Here is a 25234-nt window from a genome sequence, read left to right as displayed (position 1 = left end):
ATTCCTGGAGCTGAGCAAGAACGAACTGGCTGCTGATTCGTCTATTGGCAGGAAAGCCTAAAATATTACCCCAGCAACTGAGGCGGCAATAAATGTTTTTATTTATTTATTTTTTAAATGTAGATCACCACGCAAGTCAAAGGTGAGGAATGCACGACGTACAAATAATTACAGTAAGTAAAAATAGGAAGAGTGGGATCTTAAAAACAAAGGCCTGTTTATGCGCTGCTCGAACATGAACACCTGTGAGCTAAATTTAGCTCCACAGGAACTTGAAGAAATCACACCATAACAGCTTCTTCCTCATCTACCTCAGCTTTAATCAATAAAACCGTCAGTGAAACAATGTTTTCCCGTATCACCTTTGCTTTATGATAACCTGTATACGGAAACGTTTTGTATAAGGAAACATTTTGGGCATTCCACACGTACAACGGGGGCTGTTCAGAGGAACTTCTTGTTAGCAGGAATAGATTTTTTATTTCTTATGCTTCCTCATCCTCCGACAGTTTGGGTAACAATGGGCAATAACCTTTAAACCCTATTCATCCCTACACAGCTGAAACGTAGCACTTTTAGACTTTTTTCACATTTGTTTTTACCGTGTACAATTTTAAGGCCATAAGAATTAATAATTTTCATAACAATAACATGTAAAATTGTGACAGAGAGTAAAAAAAATAGACCGCTAATGCAATGGAGATATATGCTGTGCCTTAAGTCTCAATTCGATACAGGCGTTGTGCACTTATTGGAAACGACGATTGCAACATTATACCGCTTTTTTTTGCAACTGTGCAGAACATCAGTATGTACAAGCTATTTGAAACTTTTAGCAATTTAACTGTTTCTGCAGTTTCATGGTTGGTGGAGCAGCACTGCACTCAAGAACTTTGTTTAGCCCTCTCTTTCTGCATGAGCAGCATGTGTGCAGGGGGGTGTAATGCTGATTTCTAAACATCAATTCTAATTCTAATGAATGAAAAGCTTAAAACAAAAAACAGCATGTGCAACATGTTACATGCTCCCCTGTCAGCCCTTTAATATACTTACTGGGAGTTGGCCTGTGACACTTTGAGCAGCTGGATGAAGCGGTCCAGCAGCGGCATGCAGATGGGACCCAGCAGCATCTCGAAGCTGGGCTGCATCAGCTCGGTCAGGCCCTTCATCAGGCTGCTTTCACAGCAGTACACCTTGTTGTGGGGCGTCACCATATACGGGATGAAGGTGTAGTTGGCTGAGCATGTCTGTTGATTCAAGAGACACAGAGCTATCAGTATATTTAAATATGAGAGGACTCCACTGTGGGTTTGGTGTGAAAGAGACATTTCAGCCAAACGTGGGTGTATCATTCTGACTGGAAAAACTTTTAATGAATTGTATCTGTATTTTATTGACACTGCAGAGTGAGGAAGCAGATTGCCTGGAGGAAGTCTGGGTCGTTTCCCCTCTTTGAGACAGTTTCAGGTAATGACATGAGGCTTAGGCTCTGATCTGTCTACACAGACAATAGTGTTATTATGTGCCGTTGTCTTCACTGAGCCAGTCTAAACAGGCAGCAGCCAGCAGGAGAGATGTGCATCGGTGATGACAGCCCCATTAGGAGCTGCTTTCTCACAACCACAAACACTCACAGCAGAGCACTTTGCGCTTCATGCAGCCTGGTTGCTTATGAGAATCGAGCAGTCGATCTGCTCACCTTGTACAAAGATCTACCCTGTTATTTGCTGCAGATGTAGCATTCAGTAGTTTCATTTCATTTTCATGTCTATTCCAGTTTCAGCTGCAGTCGTGGCAAGTGTTCCTCTTTATTTACTCTAATTCTACACACATGTGTTATTTCTGGACGGTAGATTTCTTTGTTCTGTATCTGTATTTGTTTCAACTTTTAACATTATTCTGCAGCAGAGGTCGAGGCGCTCCTGTTGCGGTGGACTGCCACTGATGAATAAACAAAAGGAAACACGTGCGTGTGGTGTTTACAGACAGCACAGAGAAAAAGAGAGAGAGAGGCAATCCACTACTGACATCCTCAAGAAACGGCCAAGGTTTTTTCAAGGAGAGCTATTCCCAGAATGTCAGATGTGTGGTGATGCACAACATGAGAGCGTCTGAAGGCGGTTGGGCTGTTACCCAGCTGCATCCTGACGGCTTTAATAATCTATCATGGTTTCGGCTTTTCAGCAGCCTCTTTGAGAAACACACTGCTGTCACTGCCAAGAGAACAAAACAAAAAAAAACAAAAAAAAAAGGAAGTGAAAGGAAGGTGCGGTGTTGAAGCAATAAGATAACTACTTCCTCCTGTGCAACAGCGGTTCATGACATCACCGGCTGGTGCAGCGGCGGTGCATGCCTTTCAAAAATAAACCTGTGACCCTTGTTTCTGCTAGGTGGAAGAAGACAGGTTGCAAAATCCTGATGCTATATTTAGCTCCTGTCCCATTGTATGATTCACGCTGTGATCACATGACAGCCATGCCATGTGTGGAGTTAACCTCCGCTTGTCTCGTCTTACAGGTAACAGACTTCTCAGCTAAAAGTGAAACACATGTGACAGCACCGGCTCACGGGTATTTGGTGAATGTGACTGAGAATGAGTCAGTTATTCAGAGAGTGAGTCATCTGGTTTGGTAGTCTTGCCTATGGTCCATCTGTCGGTTTTTGCAGGAGAGCACTGGAGCTGCATGCCCACTCATTCACCTTCTCACACACACACACACACACACACACACACACACACACACACACACACACACACACACACACACACACACAGACTTGACCACATCTTGATGTTAGCACTTAATTTATGCGACCACTCAAACAGTCATTAACCTATTCAGGAAGTAATCATGACTAATAACCGCCCATCGTGTCCTCTGCCCAGGTCTCAAGCTCTCTTAAGAGTTTGTACCTGTGAGCTGATTTGAACTGAGTCAGTGGGTATAGAGTCAGTGAATTCACACCAACACAGACAAAGCAATGTGCATGTAATTACAGTCATTGGACGTACACCAACAGAGGCTAATTGCCTGGATTTCCAGTATCATTGTTTGTAGTTAAATGCACTTAGTTAAATACAATTAACAACACATGCTTTTGTAACAGCAGGATAATCCGACACTTGTGTAACCTGCAGATTGTTTTAATACATTTAATGGCAGGAATTCTATTCATCAGCACAGAAGAGTGCTGTAGTTAAAGGGCAACTCGCTGTTGACTAATAAGCCGTAACTACATGCAGGCATAGGCAGGCCTCCGAGTGATGCTGTGCAACATTGTGAGACCTGCTCTAACCAAGCTGCGACCTGCACGGCTGTGAAATAAAGCCAAAGCAGAAGTGCCAAAAACCGCAGTTTAATTAAACGTCCACTCGAGGCTGCCTACAGAATGAGTCAGTCTCCATAAGTCCCCATGTTAAAATGTCCAACTTCACAGCAGAAATCATTTTTTAACTGACCTGGAGCCGGCGAGCTTCACTACAGCTTTTCAGAAACCTATGAGTAGTTTTCTGTAGTATTATACAGTCTAACATAAACTGCAAAGGAGTACATCATTAACTACTATATCTTTATTTATTCTGTGGGTTTTCAAGGGTTAATTATCAAGTCTGAGTGAATACAGCAGCCTAAAGTGTCACGCTTTGGCTTGTGGCTCACTTGCAGGATGCTTGTGTTACCACATAGGGAGTTTGCAATTGGTTCTGCTGATGATATTCAAACATGCATTTTAAACTGAAATGCTTCGATGAGGATGCAAACTAATTAAATCTGATATATTTCATATTTTTAAAAATGAGAAAACTGTGCTGATACCGGGCTTGTTAAAAGCATGTGCACCAGTGCAAAGGGCAATTAAGGGCACTAACATAAGCAAGCAAGAGAGAACGAAGACAGCGAGTGCATATGAGGGCGATCAGTGAGCTCACGCTCTCATACTGTGAGTGATAATCAGCTCTCCCCGCACAGCGCAGTCGGTGTCAGAGATCGGTATGTTTCATGCAGCACTTAGGAGAGCTCAGCCTTTCATCTTACTCCTGATTATGGACTCCCGGACAACAAGCAGCCTAACACCAGTGCTTCTGTCTTAATCATACTCTGTTTGCACTTAATTTATGTGTTTGTCTTTATCTGTTAGACAATTAACAGACTGGTTTTAATAAGCAATTCTTTGTATTTATCAAGCAAAACATTGTGTTACTTCCAGATTCTTAAATGAGAGGATCTGCAGCTTTTCTCTGCACAGACATAAACAGTAAGGTGTGAGTCAGTAAAGAGCAGCATTTCCAGCCCCTTATTTGAATGTTGCACTTTTTGCAAGTAAAATTTTCAAATGCTTGTGCCTTTTTATGCAGATCGTGCTCATGCAGTCTCTGCAGCTCATGAAACAGCTGTCACATGAAAAGAAAGAAAGAAAAAAACACCTTCATAATGGACGAGAAGATATTTTACATTTCTGTGAAACCAAACATTCATCGAAGCTTTTAAACAAAAAAGGGAGAAAACCTTTTTAACACTAAGAAGAGAAACATAAGGTGTTGAGCTGAGCTCCCTGCATCGCTGCAGAAAAGCATATTCTTTGCACCACATAATATGTGTGATGTCTGAGCAATGGCTGAGTAATGTGTGAAAGGCAAAGGCGAGGAATGAAAAAAAACAAAAAAATGAAGAAGATTGCTTTGTGTACTTACAGTGTTCTTCTGGCAAATTATCTCCTGAAAGATGAGAAGAGAAAAATACATTTAGAGAACATTTTCCCCCGAGGGCAATTTTGTTTTGGGTGCTGTGTTACTGAATACAGAATCAAAGTAAGAAAACAAAACTCAAGACATCATATCCGAGAGAGTAACGTGTTATCAAGAGGGCTGCTTGATGAATATATGTATATATATGTTTCATGGCTAAACGTGTCACTGTAAAAAGAAGAAATGCACCAATAAAGTAAAAAAAAACATTAGCTGACGGGAACAATGTGGATTTCAAAATAATAAAGGAAAGTTTCACAAATGTTTTATGACGAAATACATTCCCTTTATTGACTTTATTAAAAACTAGCTTCACTTCCTCTGAACACACACAGAAACTCAAGGCCTCAGTGTGTTTCAAACAAAGCGCTGAATCTTGAATCATCCATTTTCGTGGAAATCAGGATGTGGTTGTGTGTCTGGCATTTTCTGTAACTTTACAAGACACAATCCTACAATCATGCCCGCTTCATGAAGCGATTAGTTCGGTGCAGAGAGCTGTGAAAGTAGGATGGGTTTGAACTTCTCTCTTAAAGTCACAAATATACTTCACTACACGGATTTTTATGTATACAAGTGCGACACCATGAATGCCTTTGATGAAAGAAACTGTGCCCTTGCCTTGTTGTGTACAAGAGATGTACAATCTACTCTGAAGCACACTGAGACCTTCATGTTGCACAATTAAAATATTCTGCAACTTAAGGTATGAGTCTAATATATCAACAGTGTTTGCAGGCTCGAACTTGTCTTTGAATATAGATAATCATCCAACTTCAGAGCAGTCTCAGTTTTACAATTTCTAACTCTGGGATAAATACCATTGCCAGTTTTAAATGAGCATAATACACGCACACACAGACACACACACACTAGGGCGCTATTCCTCTGATGACATGCTGACATTTACAAATATTAAATGGTGCAAAGCATTACTAATATATGCCGCTCACTGAGGAATACAAGGCAGTAATGGGTCATTTCATAACATATCATATCAATATGACATTACTTTGAGTGTGCTATAATGATCTTTAGTGTGTGCTATAATATGAATCAATAAGAGTTTTACTCATGCTGGTTGTGATACAAATCAGCCGAAAAGAAGCATGTATCCAAAGTATTTCAAATGGCAGATGAAGGTCAAGGTTTATTTCATTCGTGACTAAACTGGACATCCTTGTGCTTTTATTCTGCATGACCAGTCTGGGTACACAGAGTACACAACGGCTCTTTGGATCTTCAGAGTTCTTGGTGTAGAGCTCCAGTATTTGAAGAAAACTTCTACGACACTAACACAGCCCCCTCTTTGAAACAATTAAGCTGCCCCGATAGAGATCAGAGGAAACCACCAGAGAGAAGTGGTCTTTTCATGCAGGGTGAGATGCAGTTAGCTGACAACTGAGTCAGGCGGGCGGGCACCAGGGCAGACCACAGGAAGAGAAAACTCTTATTAGGCAGTAGCTTACATTAAGACAGGAAAGATTGCCATCTTAAACATTTTTTTACAACTTAAAAAGGCAGAAATAATAGCACCGAGAATGCCCATTAGCTTTTTATGTCATGACTCTGGAGACACTTAACTCTCCTGACAGCCTGTACAGTACGATACTGTACGTCGGCTATACAGTGTGGTCGCTGGCTCAGGATCCCTGTCGCCATAAAAGTCCTCTCACTACACAAACAACCTACAATGAAGGCTCCAGTGTTCCTCTGCTACAAGGAGTTTTTAAATGTGTTAAGGTCGGGCCTCAGACTGTGTGAACTACGCCTTGTCTGCTGCACAGGATCTATAAGACTAAGACACTGTTGTCATATGCTGACTCAGCCAAAATGTGCCACGATGGATTTTTGGATTGCAGCCCATTAAAATAACAGTCTGACATTCATGTTTGAACACAGTTTTGTCACTGTCATTGCAGATTGCTACAGTGCAGCAGTGATTCAACACTTATCGGTATGAACTCCGGAGGCTCTTTCCTGGTGAAAATGTGTTCACAGTTTTATGGAAATTCTGAAATAAAAATTCACCGCCATGGATGAATCACTTACAAAGCATGCCCCAACCATGGGAAGCACTAAATTTATCATTATAGTAATAGAAAATGGTGTTATCTGTATGTCTGTGGTAAATCATCGTTAGTTGATAGCTGATCTTGTAGCTAAAAAATAATAATACATAATATATGTATATATTAAATATAGAATTATTTAAATGTGCAACTACATCTGAAATTAAACTTGGTTGAGGTTAAAATGTACCACCTAAAGACATCAAAGTAATGGACACACTGACTGACAGAACCCACCGGAGACGACAAAATAAAAACAAATAAAGAAGGATGCAGTGGATTACCACTTATATGAACCTACCTTCCATCATATTAATGCACCAAATTACATTTCCGTCAATCCTCAGCCCCACCACGCCTCCTCCTAAATATAGCCTTTAATCACCGCCCTTGTGAACCTCAGTGATTGTTTGGTTCACGTGTTTAAGTGATGAGGACAGATTGTCCTGGTTTGTGTTCATCATGACGGCTTACCTGCAAGGACTGAAGGGAGTCGGAGTTAGTGTCGCAGTACAGGATGATGTTGTTGGCCATGCTGAAGCTCTCTCTGACTCCCAGGTGGTAGAAGAGCGAGGGCTGGCGAAAGGCATCCGTCATCTCCACAACGGCTATGTCTGATGGTGAGAGGTACAGATGTTATGTTAGGTGTCAGTGTATCCCGCTGAGTGAAGATCAGTCATAAGAAAATGAAGATTTATCTGGTATGAATCTGCATAATTCTGCGATACAGGTGGTGTGAAAGTTGATTAAATGTGAATTGGACCATTCTTCTACACCAAACTGGGAAAATCACTTCATTATAAAGCTCTTTGTGTATGAGGTCATTGTCATGCTGGAACAGGAAAACCCTTTCCCAAGCTGTTGGTACAAATTTGAAAGCACACTTACTGTATGTTGTAGATTTCCCAACAATGGGACAAGGGGTTTTGTTTAAACCATGAAAAACAGCCCAAGATCAAAAGAATGTGGCTGTGCACTGTATATAGCGTATATAGTAGTCATATAGTATATTAGTATAATAATACCCCAGATTCTAGTTTTATGTTTTCTTCCATGATCTGGCCTCCAATTGGCCAAATAAACCAAAGAGAATAACTCTCAGCTAAAAAGTTACAGTTACAACAAAAACAGATTTCTGTGTGGAATAAAAGTTTTACAACCCTGATTCCATAAAAGTTGGGATGAAAACATAACAAATGTGGACTCGTCAAGTCACAACACACTGTTTTCAGCCCTTATGTGCAGAGATTTCTTTGAATCTTTTTCTACAATTTTGGATTGTAGAAGATGAAATCCCTAAATTCCTTTTAATGATGTGCTGAGAAACATTGTTCTTAAACTGTTGGACCATGCAGTTTTACCTAAAGTTCTGATTTTGATTTTTGAATAACACGGACACAACATCCCAACTTTTTTTTAAATCAGTGTTGTAATTGTCGTCTTACAGTAACTACAGTTAATATTTGCTGGTTTCACGTTGTCAAGCTAAATAACACCAGTTCGACGTCGCTTTAGTGAGTAAGGTGCAGCTGGTGTTATTTTGTAATAAATGATCTGACCCCATGCATCATATTAAACGGAGATGTCACTGCTGTAACTGTTGATGTCTGGTTTTCATTAAAGCAAACATGGACTCGTCTTTATTGTTCTGGGACACAGACACAGCTCCGAGGTCAAAGGTTAACGGACAGATACAAAAACACATCACGTGTGTCAGTATTACAAACTATAGATTGTTCACAGCAGCTTTTACTGCAGTCTCTGCATGATAATGAGTGTGTCGGCAGCTATGGATTCTCGTGTCAGAGAGACAAGTGGAGCTAATTCAGAAGTGCACTCTTGAAAAAACAGACGTTTCCACAGATGGAGGTGGTTTGAACCACCTTTTCAACTCCATCAATGAATACAAATACACTCAATACCACACTGACTCCAGCTGGACTCCAGCATATCATCTGGATCAATAGGTCAACAGGAGTAAATATTACCAAATGTCACTCAAGCCAGCAGGGACTGCAGCTTCTGGTAAATGGGTGGAGAGTTCCCAGCCTTGGACCAGGAGCCCTGTGCTTATACTAGCATAACAAACTGCTGTGTAACCAAAGAGCTTATTCATAGGTGTGCTTTTGAACTAAATCATAATATACAATCCAAAAACCATATGACCCTGCCAGCAGCCTAACATCTCTTAATTCCGGCATTTAAAGTACATTATGATGGGTGTGTGGCATTAGGAACACATGAGGTGGGGCAGTACACGCTGTCCCTGACGCCGCCTCGCCTCACTGATAACAACAAAAACAAATGAGCCCGGTGGCTGCGTTCCAGAAATGACAGAAGAGCTCAGAGAGTCGTGGAGATAACACCGCATCCTGGTTTGCTCATCTGTTTCCCAACACCCACCTCTCTGTGTCAACAAACACATTACGTGGAGCTTAAGAGCAGAGAATCTTTGATCACAGCCCAATGAATCTTTTACAACCTAATGGGTCATTTCAAGTAAGCGTCCATTAGAGTTTGTGGATTACGACAGGAGGAAAAGCACTAAAATATTCAGTCATGTTGAGTCAGTGGGGGCAATTTAAACATGCTACAAGCGAGTCAGATGAAACCAAATGCTGGTGGTGGAACAATCCCTGTTTGCCTCTGTGTGGTGATCATGGGTGGTTTTGAACTGATTCAGATTCAGTTTATCGTCAATTTATTGTACTATTTTGTACAGACAGACACATTTAAGACTGACTTAAGTAAAAAACGAGAAGAAATGTTTTGACCAGAATAAAATGAAATAATAATAAGAAGTCAATGTCAAGCATGCCTAGCGTAGCTACAGTATATATTACATACTGTATATTTAATTATCAGGCTCATGTACTGAAAGGTTTCAAACTGTCAAAGGGCTTACTCATAGAGATGTAACCACAGAAAATGATCACATTCAGCTCAGTGCAGCGTTTTTAAGTGTATCTTTTTCTGCCGTCTGAGGCAGATGTTTACAGCAAAAACACTCTGATAATCTCACTGTACGCTACCTCCCCAGCACCAAATGACAGACAAAGTTAGAGACTATCGGCTGAACATGTGGAGCGTGTAACAGATAAGAAGACAGATATGTCCCTCAAAGCTTCAAGAAAAGTGAATATTGGGCTTATAGTATGTTTGTCAGATGGACAAATGAATGCTCATGTTCTGTCTGCTGGATATGTAAGTCATTTCAATGCATAGTTAACACCAAACATGCCAATGCAGAGGTTTTATGGCTGCTTGCCGACACAACAACACTGCAGAGAGAAGCCTACGAGAGGCCGGCTGGTTGTAGCGGTGGAGAACTTTTGTCAGTGATGAAGGGCCATGAAGCTCCTCACACTCACCATCAGCACATGCAAATTCAACCAGGAGGCAGGTACTTGTTGCTGGCCCTCAGAGCTTCTCATCATCAACCCCTTCCTCCACACAAGCTTTGAAAAAAATAAAATAAAACAACCTCACATTTTCATTACAGCCAAGTAGGCCGAGGACAGGTTATAAGGGATTTTAAGCTCCGCAGCTCTGTGCAGTGATGCAGAATATCAAGAGGGTTTTGTTCTCCCGGATGAGCAGCAAGCATCTTCACATTAAGATACCTGCTCTGTGATTGAGTGCAAGTTAGGTTTCACTTTCTGACGTAGCAGACGGAGAGGGAAGGTACACTTTAATCCTCGCTCACTGACCTCTTCCTCACAACCACTTGTTACTTCCATATCTATGACGCATTTCTATTAATGATATCCTCGCAATCATGCACAACATTCAGACCCACTGAGTGACATTACCCGGGTCATTAAAAGTTCAAACCAGTAGAGAGCTTGGTGAAATAAAAGGCTGAAAGACAGACACCAAGCTAGACTGACTGTAGTAATGTAATCAGCACAAATACAGCTGTACTGCATTTTGGAACTGGGTTGCTAAATCACAAAAATACCAATTTCTATGCAGTGTTACTTTCAGTAGAGAAATATTTTGCACAAATGTAATCGTACTGCAAACCTAAACAATCCCGAGCACACATGGAAAACAGGCTGTTTAGCTTCTTCAGTGCTCTTTATGCACACAAGGTGCAAGTGAATGTCAACATCCAGACAGTGCAGGTTTGCTGATGAATAAAATATGAGCTTGTCTCATTTCTCTGCTAGCAGGAGACCCCATCAATATTACATCTCAACGAGACTTAAATGCAAAAAGGCCATTATAAGTCAACAGTGGAACACATAGCCGTGTTTTCTGACAGAAAAAAAAAAGGGTTGCAGTCGTGTTTTTGAAATGCAGCGTCAACTTGGGTGGGGAAATTTTGCATCGCTCTGCTTGGAAACCTCACCTGCTTCACGGGGCTACATCTGAGCCAAGGAAAATGTTTGCTGTCATGGGGCAAGGCTAATATAGGTGAAGAAGGAATGCTGCTGACTCTGTGTACTAATAAATTAAAAAAAAGGGCAAGACACAAGTGAGTCCTCTGTTCAGAGATTGAGGGCAGCAGCCTGTGCTCATGAGTGCTTTGTACTCACAACAAAGCCCCTGAGAGCTGACAACACTTGACTAAAGACGTATGATGTTATCACTGTGGAGAATTTCAGGCTACATGCACACGTGCTGAACAATAATATTATTAAAACCAGGAGAACGACATGTCCCGGCCATACAGAACCACATTCATCTTTCATTTCCTCGACAGATTTATGAAATTGAAACATAATAACAGCTGTCTGTGAAAAAACACAGGGAGTTACTGTAAAGCTGTAGAGCTAAGATCACGGATTAGAAACTATTTTGATAGAAAATGAATGAAACTTTTTAGTTACACTAGCGGAACGACAATGTCAGTCATCCACTTTAGTCCAGACTGAGATGTGCAGACATTCATGTTCCCCAGAGGATACACGCTTATTGAATTGATTACTTGTCATCGCCATTGTCAGGATGCTTTTCTCCATTTTATATCAATGTAAAGTCAATATATTTTTTTACATTCTGCATTGCTGATCTAACAAAATAAATAATTACAATATGATTTGGACTATGGGAAACTGTGGGAGTCACTATTACAATATGATTTGGACTATGGGAAACTGTGGGAGTCACTATTTTCTTGGTGTACGGTCGATAAAATGACGAGTCCATTCACAGACAGATGAATCAATAATTAAAATAATTGCATGCATCTCCTTATAGAACATCCTTTCTCCATGACTGCTTATCCTGCTCCAGGAACCCTGCTGTGAGGCGACAATGCTAACCACTGCAGCACTGAACAAACATCGTCTGCGACCTGAATTGCATTCGTATGTACTGGGAACATAATCCATAAACGATCATTTGACTGTATGACTAAAACCAAAAAGAGGAAATGCTTCATGCTTGATTCAACAGCAGAGCATCTGAACAGCTCTGGAGAGCAGTCAGATGTCGTGATTGCTTACCAATGCAAAAGCACAGCCGAGTGCATGCCAATGTAACAGCAGACCTGCCAACGTAGTGTTGACAGAAGGCGGCGTAAAAGCCAGTAGCAGAGTAACTTGAGTCATCCAGTCACCCTTTCAACAGGCACGGCTACCTGATCACATGTGCTCACCTCAGCTGTTGTCGTAGTCACAGCTACGGCCTGAAAGTTGTAGTAAACCCACCAGGGAGAGATATGACAAATCTGAAATAAACTAGACCAAAACATGCATAATGATGCCCTGATAAACCTGCTACACCTCCTACGGATGGACCTGCTACTGTTGACCAAAACTAAATTGATTCCTTCGCCTACTGCTCAAAGCAGAGGAGGAGAAATAAGTCAATACTCTCGCATGCTGTTTGGTTTTTTAGCTGTGCTGCTGCTGAAGGTTCCTCAAGCCCAGTGGTGCCTCTGAGGGGGGAGAGGAAGGGAGGCGAAGGGTGATGAGCAGCTCGGAGAGTGGTATGGATCCTTCTCCAACCTTACCTCCACCAGTTACCATGTTCTTTTTGGGAATACGGGTGAGGGAAGGTCTGCTCAATATTATAATCTCAGCAGGATCTAAATGGCACAGCAGACTGTTGGAGTGCATATGGATTATTTCAGAAACTCAGAGTGTCTTTTGTTTTTGTCTCCTGCGCTTGGAGCCAAATGTAGAGCATACATTTGGACACAAAGAAATCTATTTTAATGAGTGTGGGCTGTGGAGCAATGTAAAACCCTCAACAGCCTTCAGCTATAAACACTGAGACGGTGTGTCTATACATCCCTGAAGCTCAATGCTCATTAATCTGCAGATATGAGAATGAAGGGTTCATTCCGGTCCTTGGCAACACATACATATCTGTGATCAAATATTATAAACTCAAGGTTCACTCAAGTTCACTAGATTTTTTTTTTTACGACATCTTACATCACACTGCCTCCTTTCAGCTGCAGCTTATGTTACACGAGGACACCTGAGTAAGCTCCGGTCATTAAAGAAGGCCGACAGATGAAAACTGAGAAAAAAAGCTCAGAAGAATCATGAGTTTAGAAAACTATGTTACAAAAATAGCAGGCGATGTCTCCCACAGATATAACAGATAAAAATAGTTGCTTAGGTGCCCTACGATGAAGCTAAAGACTATGGGATGTGGTCAAAAACCCTGGAAAAAGACTCACAAGTGAACGTTTAGTGTAAAATACTTTATCACAGATGTACCCAAAGCAATTCTGACTGTCCCAATGAATTGATTCAATCCCCAATTTGGGCAAAATACTAAATCTCACACTGCTACTGATTTTAGCTAATGACTTGATAAAACAGAGAACAAACATTTAAGAAGTTGAAAACACAGAATATTTGGCATTTTTGCTCGACATAAATGTTCCCGATTAATTTTCTGTTGATACAGTAATCAAATATGTAAATATGTAATGACAACACTGTAAAACAAAGACATGAATGGAATCAAATCTACTGCACACAAATCAAAAACTATCACTGATATTCAAATTTTGCTTTTTTTTTATACAAGTGGTAAAAACAAGAACAAAACGGATGTTTTTATGTTTAAAATTTCAGATCCATTAGGGATAAAGGACTTATTATAAATATTCTTATGTAGCCAGAGGGTCAGAAAATACCTCCCAGGGAATAAGTACCTGCATATTTGAAACAAACAACCACAGGCTGCATATTTATTCACAGAGCAGTTCTGTGTTGTGTGTGTTATTTTGACAGTGAACCGTTTTTTAAACCATTCAACAAAGCACGTTTAATTTATTATTATGCATTCTGTTTCAATTGCAGGGCAAGGGAAGAGTAAAATGTTTGCATGTGTAGCTATGTGCAATTACTCTGGCCTATAACATTTCATATTTGTGAGAATGGCATCGCACTGCGATGCTAAAAGCACTACAATTACTACACTTGTTTACACTAGTTACTCAGAGACCCGCTATAAAGGCCTGTGATTTTATCGTGCTCGACTCTGAGTAGGCAGAAACAGGACAGGTACAGTAGGTAAATAAAGCACTTGTTAAAATCAATTACATAACAGCTACACATAATAAGTTGTAACCATGGAGACTCAGCGAGGCTGAGTGAAACCCTCAGTGTGCTGCTATTGAGGTTTTTCCTCTTATCGCTCATGGAGAAAGAAGGAACGAGGTTCGTGTTATTGGAGCGGAGTGCAGTTGGAGGATTGCCCTGGACCTTGTCCCACACCAAGGACAGAAAGACACAGTGGAATTACTGTCTCCAAGCTCCACTGGAAATCATTTCCCACCCTCAAGAAGACTTTTTCCTGCCCCTAGAAAGGGAACCTTGGAGAGTATAATGTCCGAAATCTCTGCCAAATTTCCAGGAACGGCAGAAGATGTGTTCCTGTGTTGTGGCAGCTGTGCAATGATCATCTTTTGTAGTCGTGCCACGGATGACGCTTCACTGCTGTCAGGTTGACGTGCAGGATAGCAGAGCTGCACATTTGAGACCAGACACTTGGATGTTCCCTGTGGATTTTCTTGTAAACAAACAGCTATGTTTACATGCGTTTCTCATCAGAATGCATCGTGTGTATCCTTGAAGCCCAAGTTTCTTGGCCTGTTATTGACACTGTCAATCAGTAGAATATAAGTATATATGTGTATCCCTTCCCCTTAGTAAGTCACCCCGTCTACGTGAGTGTGCAGAGCATGAGATGTAAACAAAATAGGGCCCCAATAATCAAAAAAATGCTCCATAGTACCATCGTGGAAAGATTTACCCAGGATCATAGTCATAAAAATAAGAAGTTGAGAGTTAACTACAAACACGAAAGAACATTCAAGAGTGAAAATTGTGCAACAGAAAGTCACTTCAATTTGTTTACGAGCACTTGTGACTTCCTCAGAGTCTTGACTTTGCAGGATGACGGTCTTGGTTTTCCTCGACAAAAATATTTATTTAATATTCTTTTTTAGGAGGCGGATTTTGTTCAAAGCACGCCTGAAACTGATTTTTGCACCTAACATTTTAAGATGAGAATCTCCTAAACTTGTTCATTTTCAGGTAAAAACAAGGTGTCGCATGTTTGTCCCTCAGGGAGACTCAATTATTTATGCAGAATGGCATTTTTGCTGTTGGTATTTCGATTCTTTAAATGTGTTTCTTAGTTGTGCACCACGCTTCCAGTTAACAGTAGAGACAATAAAATGTAAACTCTGATAAAAAGTGCATTCAGGTAAATCTGGAACAAAACAAACATCATGATGCACATGTGTCTCCGACAGCTGAAGAAGAGAGAGTGTGTCTAGAACTAGGCAAACATCTATAATGAATTCCAAATCAGGTTCAGCTACATGTGAGGTCAAAAAGCCACACAGAGCCAGTTTATCCCAAAAATACAACCCTGGGAATGGAAGAAAAACACCATACAAGTCTTGCAACTATGCATTTTTGTCCACAAATACATCTCTACTCCCAGAGGATAATATGGGAAACACTAGACAATGGATATTCTGTTTGGTTTAGATGCCCAGCCCTGCAGAGAAAGATAAATGCTTCCTTTATTTTTAGACACAAGTGTGCTTGAATGCTCGAAAGAAACAACCCAAAACCCTGAAAACACCACGATGCAGGAAATGAGACTAACCAGTTGCACCGTTCTCCTGCCAGACTGGTCCTTTCTTTTTCTACCTCTACTCCACTTTGTAAAATCTCTCTGTGTGAGAAAAGACAACAAACTGCAGTGCCATGGCCCCGAGGGGGAAAAGAGCCGAGAACAGAATGTGAATTCATCCACGGCTGACAAACATGTCGTGCTGCTGTGCAAGTTGCCCCGACTTGCCTACTTGATTTACTTCCTGCCTACTTTTTCACTGAAACTGAATTCACTTGAACAAGAGGGATTTGTGTTTATGCCATGTAAACAATGTTTCTCAACCTTATCTCAATTACTTCACATGATAGGATTGAGGAGCAGTGCTGATTTGCATAATACTGCAGTGAAATAAAGCTGCACTGAGCAGGAGAGCAGAAAATTCACCCGAACATCCTGATAGGTGGGAACAGATAAGAGTTTTCCTTCTGCAAACGGTTGATCCAAATCTCCATATTCTTCGTATTTATTTTGGACTACTTCCTAAAACTTTAAAAGTTGCTGTATACTGTGCCGGCTGTCAGTGTATGGGGCTGCCTGCTGAGGTTTTGAGGCCTTCAGACTTTTAGTTTAACATCAACGCCTTAGCATTTTCATTGTTAGCATAGTAAAGAGTTTCAGTATGTCTACATGTACAGACAACTAAATTACAATGAATAACATTGTGGTGATCCTTTGATAAAAGAGTTAACATGATTTGAGGTAGCTTGTTTACATATTTTGTCAGAAGGTTGGTCAATGCCCAGAAGGGTGTTGGCAGCCTTCAGCAGAGTAACTGAGCATGAGAAAACTCAGCTGGTGTGTAAACTCGCAAGAGCACCATAAACGCCCTTTAGCACGTAGACTTCATAGTAAATTAAAGTAAAAGTAACATTTCTCTGTTGCCACCTCTTCCTCCCCGCAACCACCCATGTTTTACTTTCATCACACTCATTTTTGCATCATTCTTCACTCCGTGACCTTTGCGGTGCATGCACAGGATCAAAACCCTGAAGCAAACAAGCCTGAAGCTGCAAAGCCTATGTGAGAAAAGTGTTGTAAAGCCCGATGAGAATCGTCCCTCTGTCAACTCCAGTCTGGTTACGCTCTTATTACGAGACACTTCTGTTTTACAGCTCTAATATTTACACTTCCTCAAAAGGATTCTACTTAAATGTTCTTGTACGTCGCTGTACGGCACTGCTCCAGATATTGTGCCCGTACAGCAGTGATCGAGCCTGTTACCGCTTCAGAGAACCTTATCATCACACTGATATATGAGTCACTCTCTCTCACCCTCCATTGTCTTCTAAAGAAGGCTACCTGTTCCTGATGCTTTACCACAAATGAACCCCCGCCACTTCTGTCATTTTTCTATGTAGCACTTAACTTTACCCTGAGGTTTATCCAGCACTATGCTGCACTTACAACATGTTCAGAGTATGAAGAGGCTTAACAGACTGTTTGACGTTGACATACTACATACAGGCATGTAAGGGATTACTGCCTGTCTGCAGAACTGTCAAAGCAGAGGATCTGACGTCATGTGTCAGTTAGCTGTCAGCTTCCGATTTTGTGTCTACACTTTACTTCCTGTTGAGAAACATCAGTATCAGCATAAAACACAACCCTGTCCTCACTAACACTGTGTTTCTGACAAACAGTGTAGCTCTTCCAACTAGGTGAAGTCACTTTTACCCAGACGCTGGTGTGTGACCTCTGGGCTAATTCCTTTTGACCTTGTGCTCTCTAACCTCTGAAGAGCAGCCAAGCATGCAGAGAAAACAGGAGGGAGGATAAACAACTTAGCTGAGGGCCGGCTGATGGGATTTCAGAGCATAGTGCACAGTCTTATGAGGGTGAATCCAAAGACGCTCTCAACAAGAAGCTGTGAAGCTGACGCCCGGCGGTGTTGACACTCAACATAGTAGGACCTCTCCTACTGTGCAAGGATTACATCTGAGTCCTGTTTGGATCTTCCGTTTTTTATGCCACATGATTTAAGAAAACATTAAATGTACCATATAAAAGCTGAGAATACTCATCTGAAAATGTTGTTACAGGCTTCACCTTGGGGACAGATCTGCAGCTGCACCTGCTGTGTGCGCGTTCATTACTGCATGACTAAAATAAAAGCGAAATAGTTCCACATGCTCCAGTTGTAAGAATAAATCGTAAAATGTCACAGAATTGTAATCACTAACGGGAAAACGGCAGTTTTTTATGTCACGCTGCATCATCTTTTCATCATTTGCAGTCATTCTGCAACACACAGTAATCCAGAGGAGAGCTCATTTATTGATATGATATTTTAATAGCTGACTTTGTTACGCTACGATGCCAAGTGGCTCGTGGCAGTCAGATGGCTAATGCAAACAGTAACAATGACAACGGGTTACCATGACTATCTTTGATCACTGATCGGCCACTCGCTTCAGTTACGTCACAACAACTTTAAACTCTAACTTAGGAGAGAACTTAAAGGTCCAATTACACCTATTTATTTACCTTTAAAACAACAAATCTGGCAGTAAAATAAGTTAATTTCAACTGAATCTTCAAAACCTTTGGCCTTGCTCACATAGGTACATAGGAAAATGTGGTAACATCACATCTATAGTGCATAATACATATAATAATACATTCATAATGCTTTATGACTACATGAAACAGCAAAGATGTGACTTATAATGAATTATAACTTCAACACACCTATACACACACCATAGACAATCCGCCATAGTGTGTCATAAGCATCTATTATAGTGCATGCTTCATCACTGGTTGGTGATAAGCTCAGTCATTATACATCACATCTATAATGTTTTATGACTGCTGTTATAGTGCATCAGAAAGCTTTATGAGTGTTTTCATGAGTGTAGCCATAAAGCATCATGAAATCATTATAGTTCACTACGAATGCTCCCATAGTGCGCTATAGATATGGTCTTCTATGATGACATAAATGTATTGTTTGAACAGTTCAGGGCCACTTCAGGCAATCCAGATATGATGCACCCGTGAGGATATGTGTTTACTTTGTCTTAAGCGATGTAGTAGATGACAAGCTTTCAAAATCGTTGGCGGCTGTGCTCGACAGTGTGCTTCTCTGAGCCTTTTCAATATAACACCAAAGTAAAAACCCGAGTGCACAGCCTGAAAACAATTTGTGAGTTTGTATCCGCGTTGCTGGCAGAGTGCTGAGCGGTGGAGTCGAGCTCTCGGCACAAAACAAGAGGTAAGCAAACACCGAGGCAGAGCTTTCAAAAGTGCTCGCAACCCATTGTGTTATCTGGAAATTACACAGTAATAGAGCATAATGATCAAGTGGAGAGACACAGCTCTGCATACCACAGCAACAAGGCCCAACCTATTAATACAGGTGGAACAGGCTGCACGATTCATCCCTGATGAATTTAAATATTAAATTTTAACATTGTAAGAGGTGCTTTGAAGCACTGTAGGGATTCCCTGTCACGTAAATCACATGCAAGTTCAAATCATTCATTTTCTTTGGCATGAATTGTCGTTTCTGTTAACGCTCCGTTATTTAATGTTACATTTACTCCTGAGCTGCTGCTTCCTATTAAGGAGGCATAAAAGTTGCATTAGTGGTGACACTTATAAAGCAAGTCTAGACCGTACTCTTTACAACGTTACCCACCGCGAGCAAGCACTTGCCGATGGTGGTGGAAAAAAAACGTCCTTTCACCAGCAGCAGAACCCAGCTCACAAAGCTATTATCACTCACTGTCACTTCAGTGTTTATTCCTTCATTGTTGCTGTGCACTACAAGTCACACAACCTGTCACTCAAAACCTCTTAGCTTGTTTTACTTGATCCTCTATCGAGGTGATCAAAGGTGAAGCATCTAGAACCACTTAATCATCCTCTTGAAATATCAGATGAGTCAATTAAATAACCGTTGTTAAATCTAAAGGAAAAATCTTCAAATCTTCAATCTGTTTGCTTCCATACTTTCAATTATTTGGATTCAGGGACCGGGTCAGTAAATGTTTGCGGCCAATATCCAACAAAGCTTAGCTGTGTGGTGTCCTACAGTTCGGTTTAAGGTTTCAAACGATGAATTGCAGTGAGTCAGGCGAGAAGGAGGAGTGAACCAGCAGCTATGAACAGATGCTTGCATGTGTATCGATCTTAGCTGCTGCTGTTTCTTTTTGTGACCTAGAAAAAAAAACAACCCCTCTCTTTGAGACCACTGGAAACAACCACTCACTGCAGCAAGGATGAATTATTTGCAGGTGGCTTAAGAGTGGTTATTGCTTCTGATTACTGCAATAAGACCCTGCTGTTACACTACATGTATGAAATCCTAGGCAGGGTTAAAATGGACAGGAAACTGAGTTCAGCTAAGTCATAGTTTCTTCACACTGTGACTGTGCAATGTGCAGATAAAAGCTGAGAACTCTGAAACTAACATCTTTGGTCAACAATCCAAAACGGTGGTCCTACTTTCCGACTGTGAGGCAAACGTACTGACAGATTTTTGGCTTTTCTGTTGTCTAATTTAGAGATTAGCAAACAAACATAAACACGTAAGAACAAACTGACACAACGTGACTGCTGCTCTGATAGCACACATCCACAGCTGACAAAGCAAAACTGGAATATGACATGAAGTGATGCAGAACGTTTTTTAATCAAATGAAAATCAGAACAAAGGTTTAATTTTTTTGTTTCACTGCAGTTTCAAAGCAAGCACAGATGACTGTCACTACTTATATACTGTCACTCTGACATGCCTCGAATAACTAATATCAGACACAGACATCCACACAATGTGATGTGAAATTACCCTGTAAGGTCTGTGTTATAGAGCTGAACACTATTAAGTAGTGCTGAAACGCTTTAAGTAATTGATTTATCATTTAAATTAATTGACAACTATTTGGATAATCAATAAAGAAACGAAAGATTCACTTATTCCAGCTACACAAATGTGAGAATTTGCTGCCTAAATGATTTCAAATGTCTTTTGGACTGTTGTCTGGACAAAACAAGACATTAGAGGACATCATGCTGGGCTTGTGATGGACATTTATCAGTTACTTGTGACAATAAATACCAAAAACAACAACAACAACAACAAAAATGATAATGAAAATAGTAGCCATGCTGTTAATCAAGAGTACATTTTTTGCTGAAGCCAGAGCATTTATCCACTTCATTTTGATGTCAGTCAATAACATGTGATCACATTGTGATTAAGACAGACTGATCAATATGACTTCAGATCTCAAGTCTGACTCCAGGAACAGAATCGATAGCTGGGCGGTGAGGAACAGAGCTCCTAATGATAAACATACTGTACTCATTATTGTTGGCGAAGGTTTGCGTCTACATTTTTTCCAAGCATTTCCCGTGTATCGCGGCCTGAGGGTCGGCCTGTGCCATCTCTCAGCAAAACAGCCTCTTTGTCCGTATTCATCATGTGATGATGAACAGCTCGCCGTTGTGTTGGAAGTCTGGCAAATCATCTTTCCAAATGAACAAAAGACCCACGAACTTTCTGTCTGGCTCTGAGCTCATTGTTTAAAGTTTTTTGTTGTCTGGCCTTCATCCCTGCTACGCACTTGTGCAGGAAGAGGATGAAGCAGTGTGTGTTTGAACACATACAGCAGACAGTGAGCGTTTCTGGGAAAATGCCTGTACCCTCCCATGTGAATTATGAGAAAATTCCACAGTAGTTCGGAAGACAGCCAAAGAGAACTCAGTGTTTGTACAGATAATAACGTGATGTTATGACAAACAACAAGCCTGTACACAACTGTCTGGTTTCACTGGTACACTTCTATCATGAAGGACTCTGACTGTGTGATGTGGGTGAAATAAAAGCTTAGTGTAGATTGTGTACATTTTGGAATTAGAGCAACACTGTTTAACTTTTTTCCCAGCACTAGTACCACCAACTATTTCACTGATTTTGGTGAAACAGAATCATGTTTTATGGAGAAAATGTTTCTGGTTTACCTTCTGATGTCCTCCACTTTCTCCTCAACTCTGTGATTTACATCTTCATTTTTGTTACTATATATTACTAGTTACTGCAAACACTTGACTCCATGACTCAACAGGCAGACAGATTATTCACAACCTGGCAACTCCAAAGTTGTTCCTATAGTCGATGTGTAAAGTATTAATGAGTAATGAATTACATCCTATAAATGCTTTCTAAAGGGTGACTTGTATAAGCACCACTTTAAGCCTGATCTGAAATATATATTCATTACACTGCTGTGTACACAATAATAACATTTACTTTACTTTTAGCAAAGTTACAGACTTAAATGCCCGGACAGATTCCAGGTAGATTCTGTCCCTGTCAACATCATTTCTGACTCCATGTTCTGTATTTTGTACATGCAGAGTTTATGATCTACAGCTTCCCTAGTTGTTTTATTGCCTTTAGCATTGCTCAGAAAACAAATGAGACCAAATGTTTTCATATTTGCCTTTACTTTAGGCACTTTAGGACTTTACTTGAAAAAAGTTGTATTGGAGCTACAAACTAGAGTCTGATACAGTGATCTCATCAGAGTCTGATGAAGCCTAGTTGTATCCTTGATGCTTATATTCTGGTAATTTGATAACACTGCGTAGAAATTTGTATTTTTTACAAAAATCTCTTCTTCCCAGCGGTCCAAAACACTTGCAGGACAAACACTAACACTGCCCAGCTGCTCTGAGCTCACAGTCTGGGCACCCCGGCTAACAAACAGAGCTAACAGCAGCTACAGTTTACTTCACTGTCCATCAGGAAACTCTGTAAACACAGAGAGTTGAGTAGGAGCTGCCGGGAGACATCAGAGGAAAACAAACAGAAAACATTTTCTCCATAAAATATGATCCACTTACACCAAAATCAGTGAAATAGTTGGTGGTGTGTGACTTAGTATACACCAAAATCAGTGAAATAGTTGGTGGTGTGTGACTTAGTACTGTAAAATCGTACGTACTTCACGTGGGTGTTCAAACCTGGAAAACAAAGTTATGTAGTCCAACAACAGATGTACGAATGATTACAAAATCTGTAATTTTATGGTAGAAAAGTCATGCAGTGTTGCTTTAACAGACAGGCATCTGGGCTGTGTAGTTTTATTCCTGCAGTATCTGCTGAACAAATGCTGATAGCAAATATCTGAGTGAAACGCAAACACACTGGCCGGCTCTGTGCGTTACAGCTGCTTTTTATTTGACCACAACCCCTGAAAGGACTGTTTTCCAGAGAGTGTTTTTTCTCTCTGTGTTATTATACAACTGAACATTTCCAGTAGGATTAGGAGCCAACTACTACACATACAGTATGAATAAGAGAAGGGGGAGGAAAGTGCTGCTTCAAGTGTGTTTCTCGTAGATTCCACTGGAAAATCCAGCCTCATGGCTCAACCCATGACACTCCGGCACAATACTGGAGGCGCACAATAGGAGAAGGAAACTATGCGTGGGGGGGGAATATAACAATCACCCCCACATTTGTGGAGTGAATTAAACAACCCCAATGAAGGCTCTCTTACTCAATATCTTCCAGCTTTCACAGTACGGTGTGGAAATAACTGGGACACGAAGGCTGCAGCCTCAAGCTGTGACATGCAGGGCTGGTGTGTTGTGTTCTGGGAGCTCAGAGCAACCTGTCCTGAAGGCAAACAGTTTCCAAGAGAGAGAGAGAGAGAGAGAGAGAAAGGTAGTCCTGACCTTTGACCCCTGACACTAGTCTGAAAGAGTGCTGAGCATTCCTGTGCCATGCCATCATGAACTAATCACACTTCAGGGGTGACTGGCTCTTCCTAAGAGGGCGTTTAATCATTAGAATGGAGAGAAAAGTTAAATCCTGTTACATGCATTTAGTGGCTCGATCCCAACAGGCAGCATGTGAGATCAGGACTGACCACATGCAGGATCCGTCCTTACTACATGTTGGCATATTGTCAGTCAGCTGTTTTCCTAAATTTCAGCTGATGCACTCAGTTTTTTGTTTTTGTTTGGACTCACCTGCGTTATAGAAGCTGTCCAGCACCGTGGTCTCCCCAAAGTCCAGTTTACCAAAGTTCACCGTCTCCAGCTTGCTGCCCACCGTATCACAGGCGTCCTTCAGGCACTGCAGAGCCATGCTCTCCGCGTTGTTCTGCTGGCTCGCCTCTCCGTTCACCACATAGGCCACCGTCACCGGCCTGCTTTTGCTCGACTTCCCGGTGGAGAGCAAACCCCCGCCGTCCATCGGACAGCTGACAGCGGTCGGGCTGAGCCCCCCGCCGGTGACCACAGAGTCCTGCCAGTAAGTTCCAGCTGCGGGGATACCGGTGGCGCCACCACCTCCACTTCCACCACCACCACCACCGCTGCTGATCGTGCTCTCCCCGCCGCCGCCGAGGCTCTCTCTACCGGGACATGCACCGAAGCAAGGCACCGGTAAAGATATCCCGTCTTGGTATTGACTCATCTTGATTCAAGTGTCACTCACTGTCTTAAAGTGTGGGTTGCGATGAGCGGCTCCTCCAGCAGTCCTCCATGGAGAGCCAGCGTTACGCACGGCGGTCACCCATGGAGCCTCTGCACAGGCGACGACGTGCAACCTTGCTCCGTTTCAACACAGGTGAACAGCGTGTCAGAGGCAGAGGTGAGACGACACATCATGCTGCATGTTTACCGTCGATTGCACGCTAGTGGACACCGCAGATTGGCCGAAGTCACGACACTGAAGGGAAACACAAGAAGGAAAAGCCACCAAAAAAAAATCTGCGCATTCCTCCTCAGCTCTCACAACAAATCCACATACTTCCCAAAGTTGAGCGACGCCGCCGGTGTCAACGCAAGCGACGCCCACCGGGGTCAGGAATGTCAGAAGTTGAGCGCAGTTTAAAGCCTCTCGGATCGGATCGGATCGGACTCGGTGCAACGACTTGTCAGCTCTGAAAAGAGAAAGCACGCTGCGCACGCATCGAGGCTGCCTTCATGTGCAAAGGCGAGACCCTGCCCAGTTTCCACTGTTATCTTCCAGTCCAGACTCACGCACTGGGGAGGAGACACAAACAGTGGGATTCTAGTATTAACTGGGCGGAGACACGGTGGCCATACGTAGAGTTTTGTATTTGAGGGGGGGGAGAAAAGGAGCAGTTCACTGAAAAAAAGCTGATTAGTCACAATTAATAACTGTTAATTCATCAGCTGTATTTCAAAAGTGATCTGACAGGATTAAATTAGATCTGATCTGAAAACTGGGCATTTCAACACAGATCCAGAGATCAGGAATCTGCGCTCGTCAGACAATCCTCCCTTGAATCCAGATAAAAGCCTGGATTTTTTCAAAAGTTAAGGCAGATAT

General features: G+C 41.6%; 1 protein-coding gene across 1 annotated transcript in view; it reads right to left on the bottom strand.

Annotated features, from left to right (window-relative positions):
• The window catches only part of map3k5 (mitogen-activated protein kinase kinase kinase 5), a 64692-nt gene extending 39755 nt beyond the window's left edge, over window positions 1-24937 (bottom strand). The window contains exons 1-4 of the mRNA XM_019266486.2: window positions 23905-24937; window positions 7291-7430; window positions 4691-4714; window positions 1054-1247 (exon numbers count right to left, since the gene is read on the bottom strand). Coding sequence (XP_019122031.2) covers window positions 1054-1247; window positions 4691-4714; window positions 7291-7430; window positions 23905-24352 — 806 coding nt within the window. The 5' untranslated portion in view covers window positions 24353-24937. The remainder of the gene's footprint in view (window positions 1-1053; window positions 1248-4690; window positions 4715-7290; window positions 7431-23904) is intronic.
• Between the last annotated feature and the right edge of the window lie 297 nt (window positions 24938-25234).

The sequence above is a fragment of the Larimichthys crocea genome, chromosome XI (assembly GCF_000972845.2).
Source record: "Larimichthys crocea isolate SSNF chromosome XI, L_crocea_2.0, whole genome shotgun sequence".
Lineage (NCBI taxonomy): Eukaryota > Metazoa > Chordata > Actinopteri > Sciaenidae > Larimichthys > Larimichthys crocea.
This window is presented reverse-complemented; position numbering and strand designations above follow the sequence as displayed.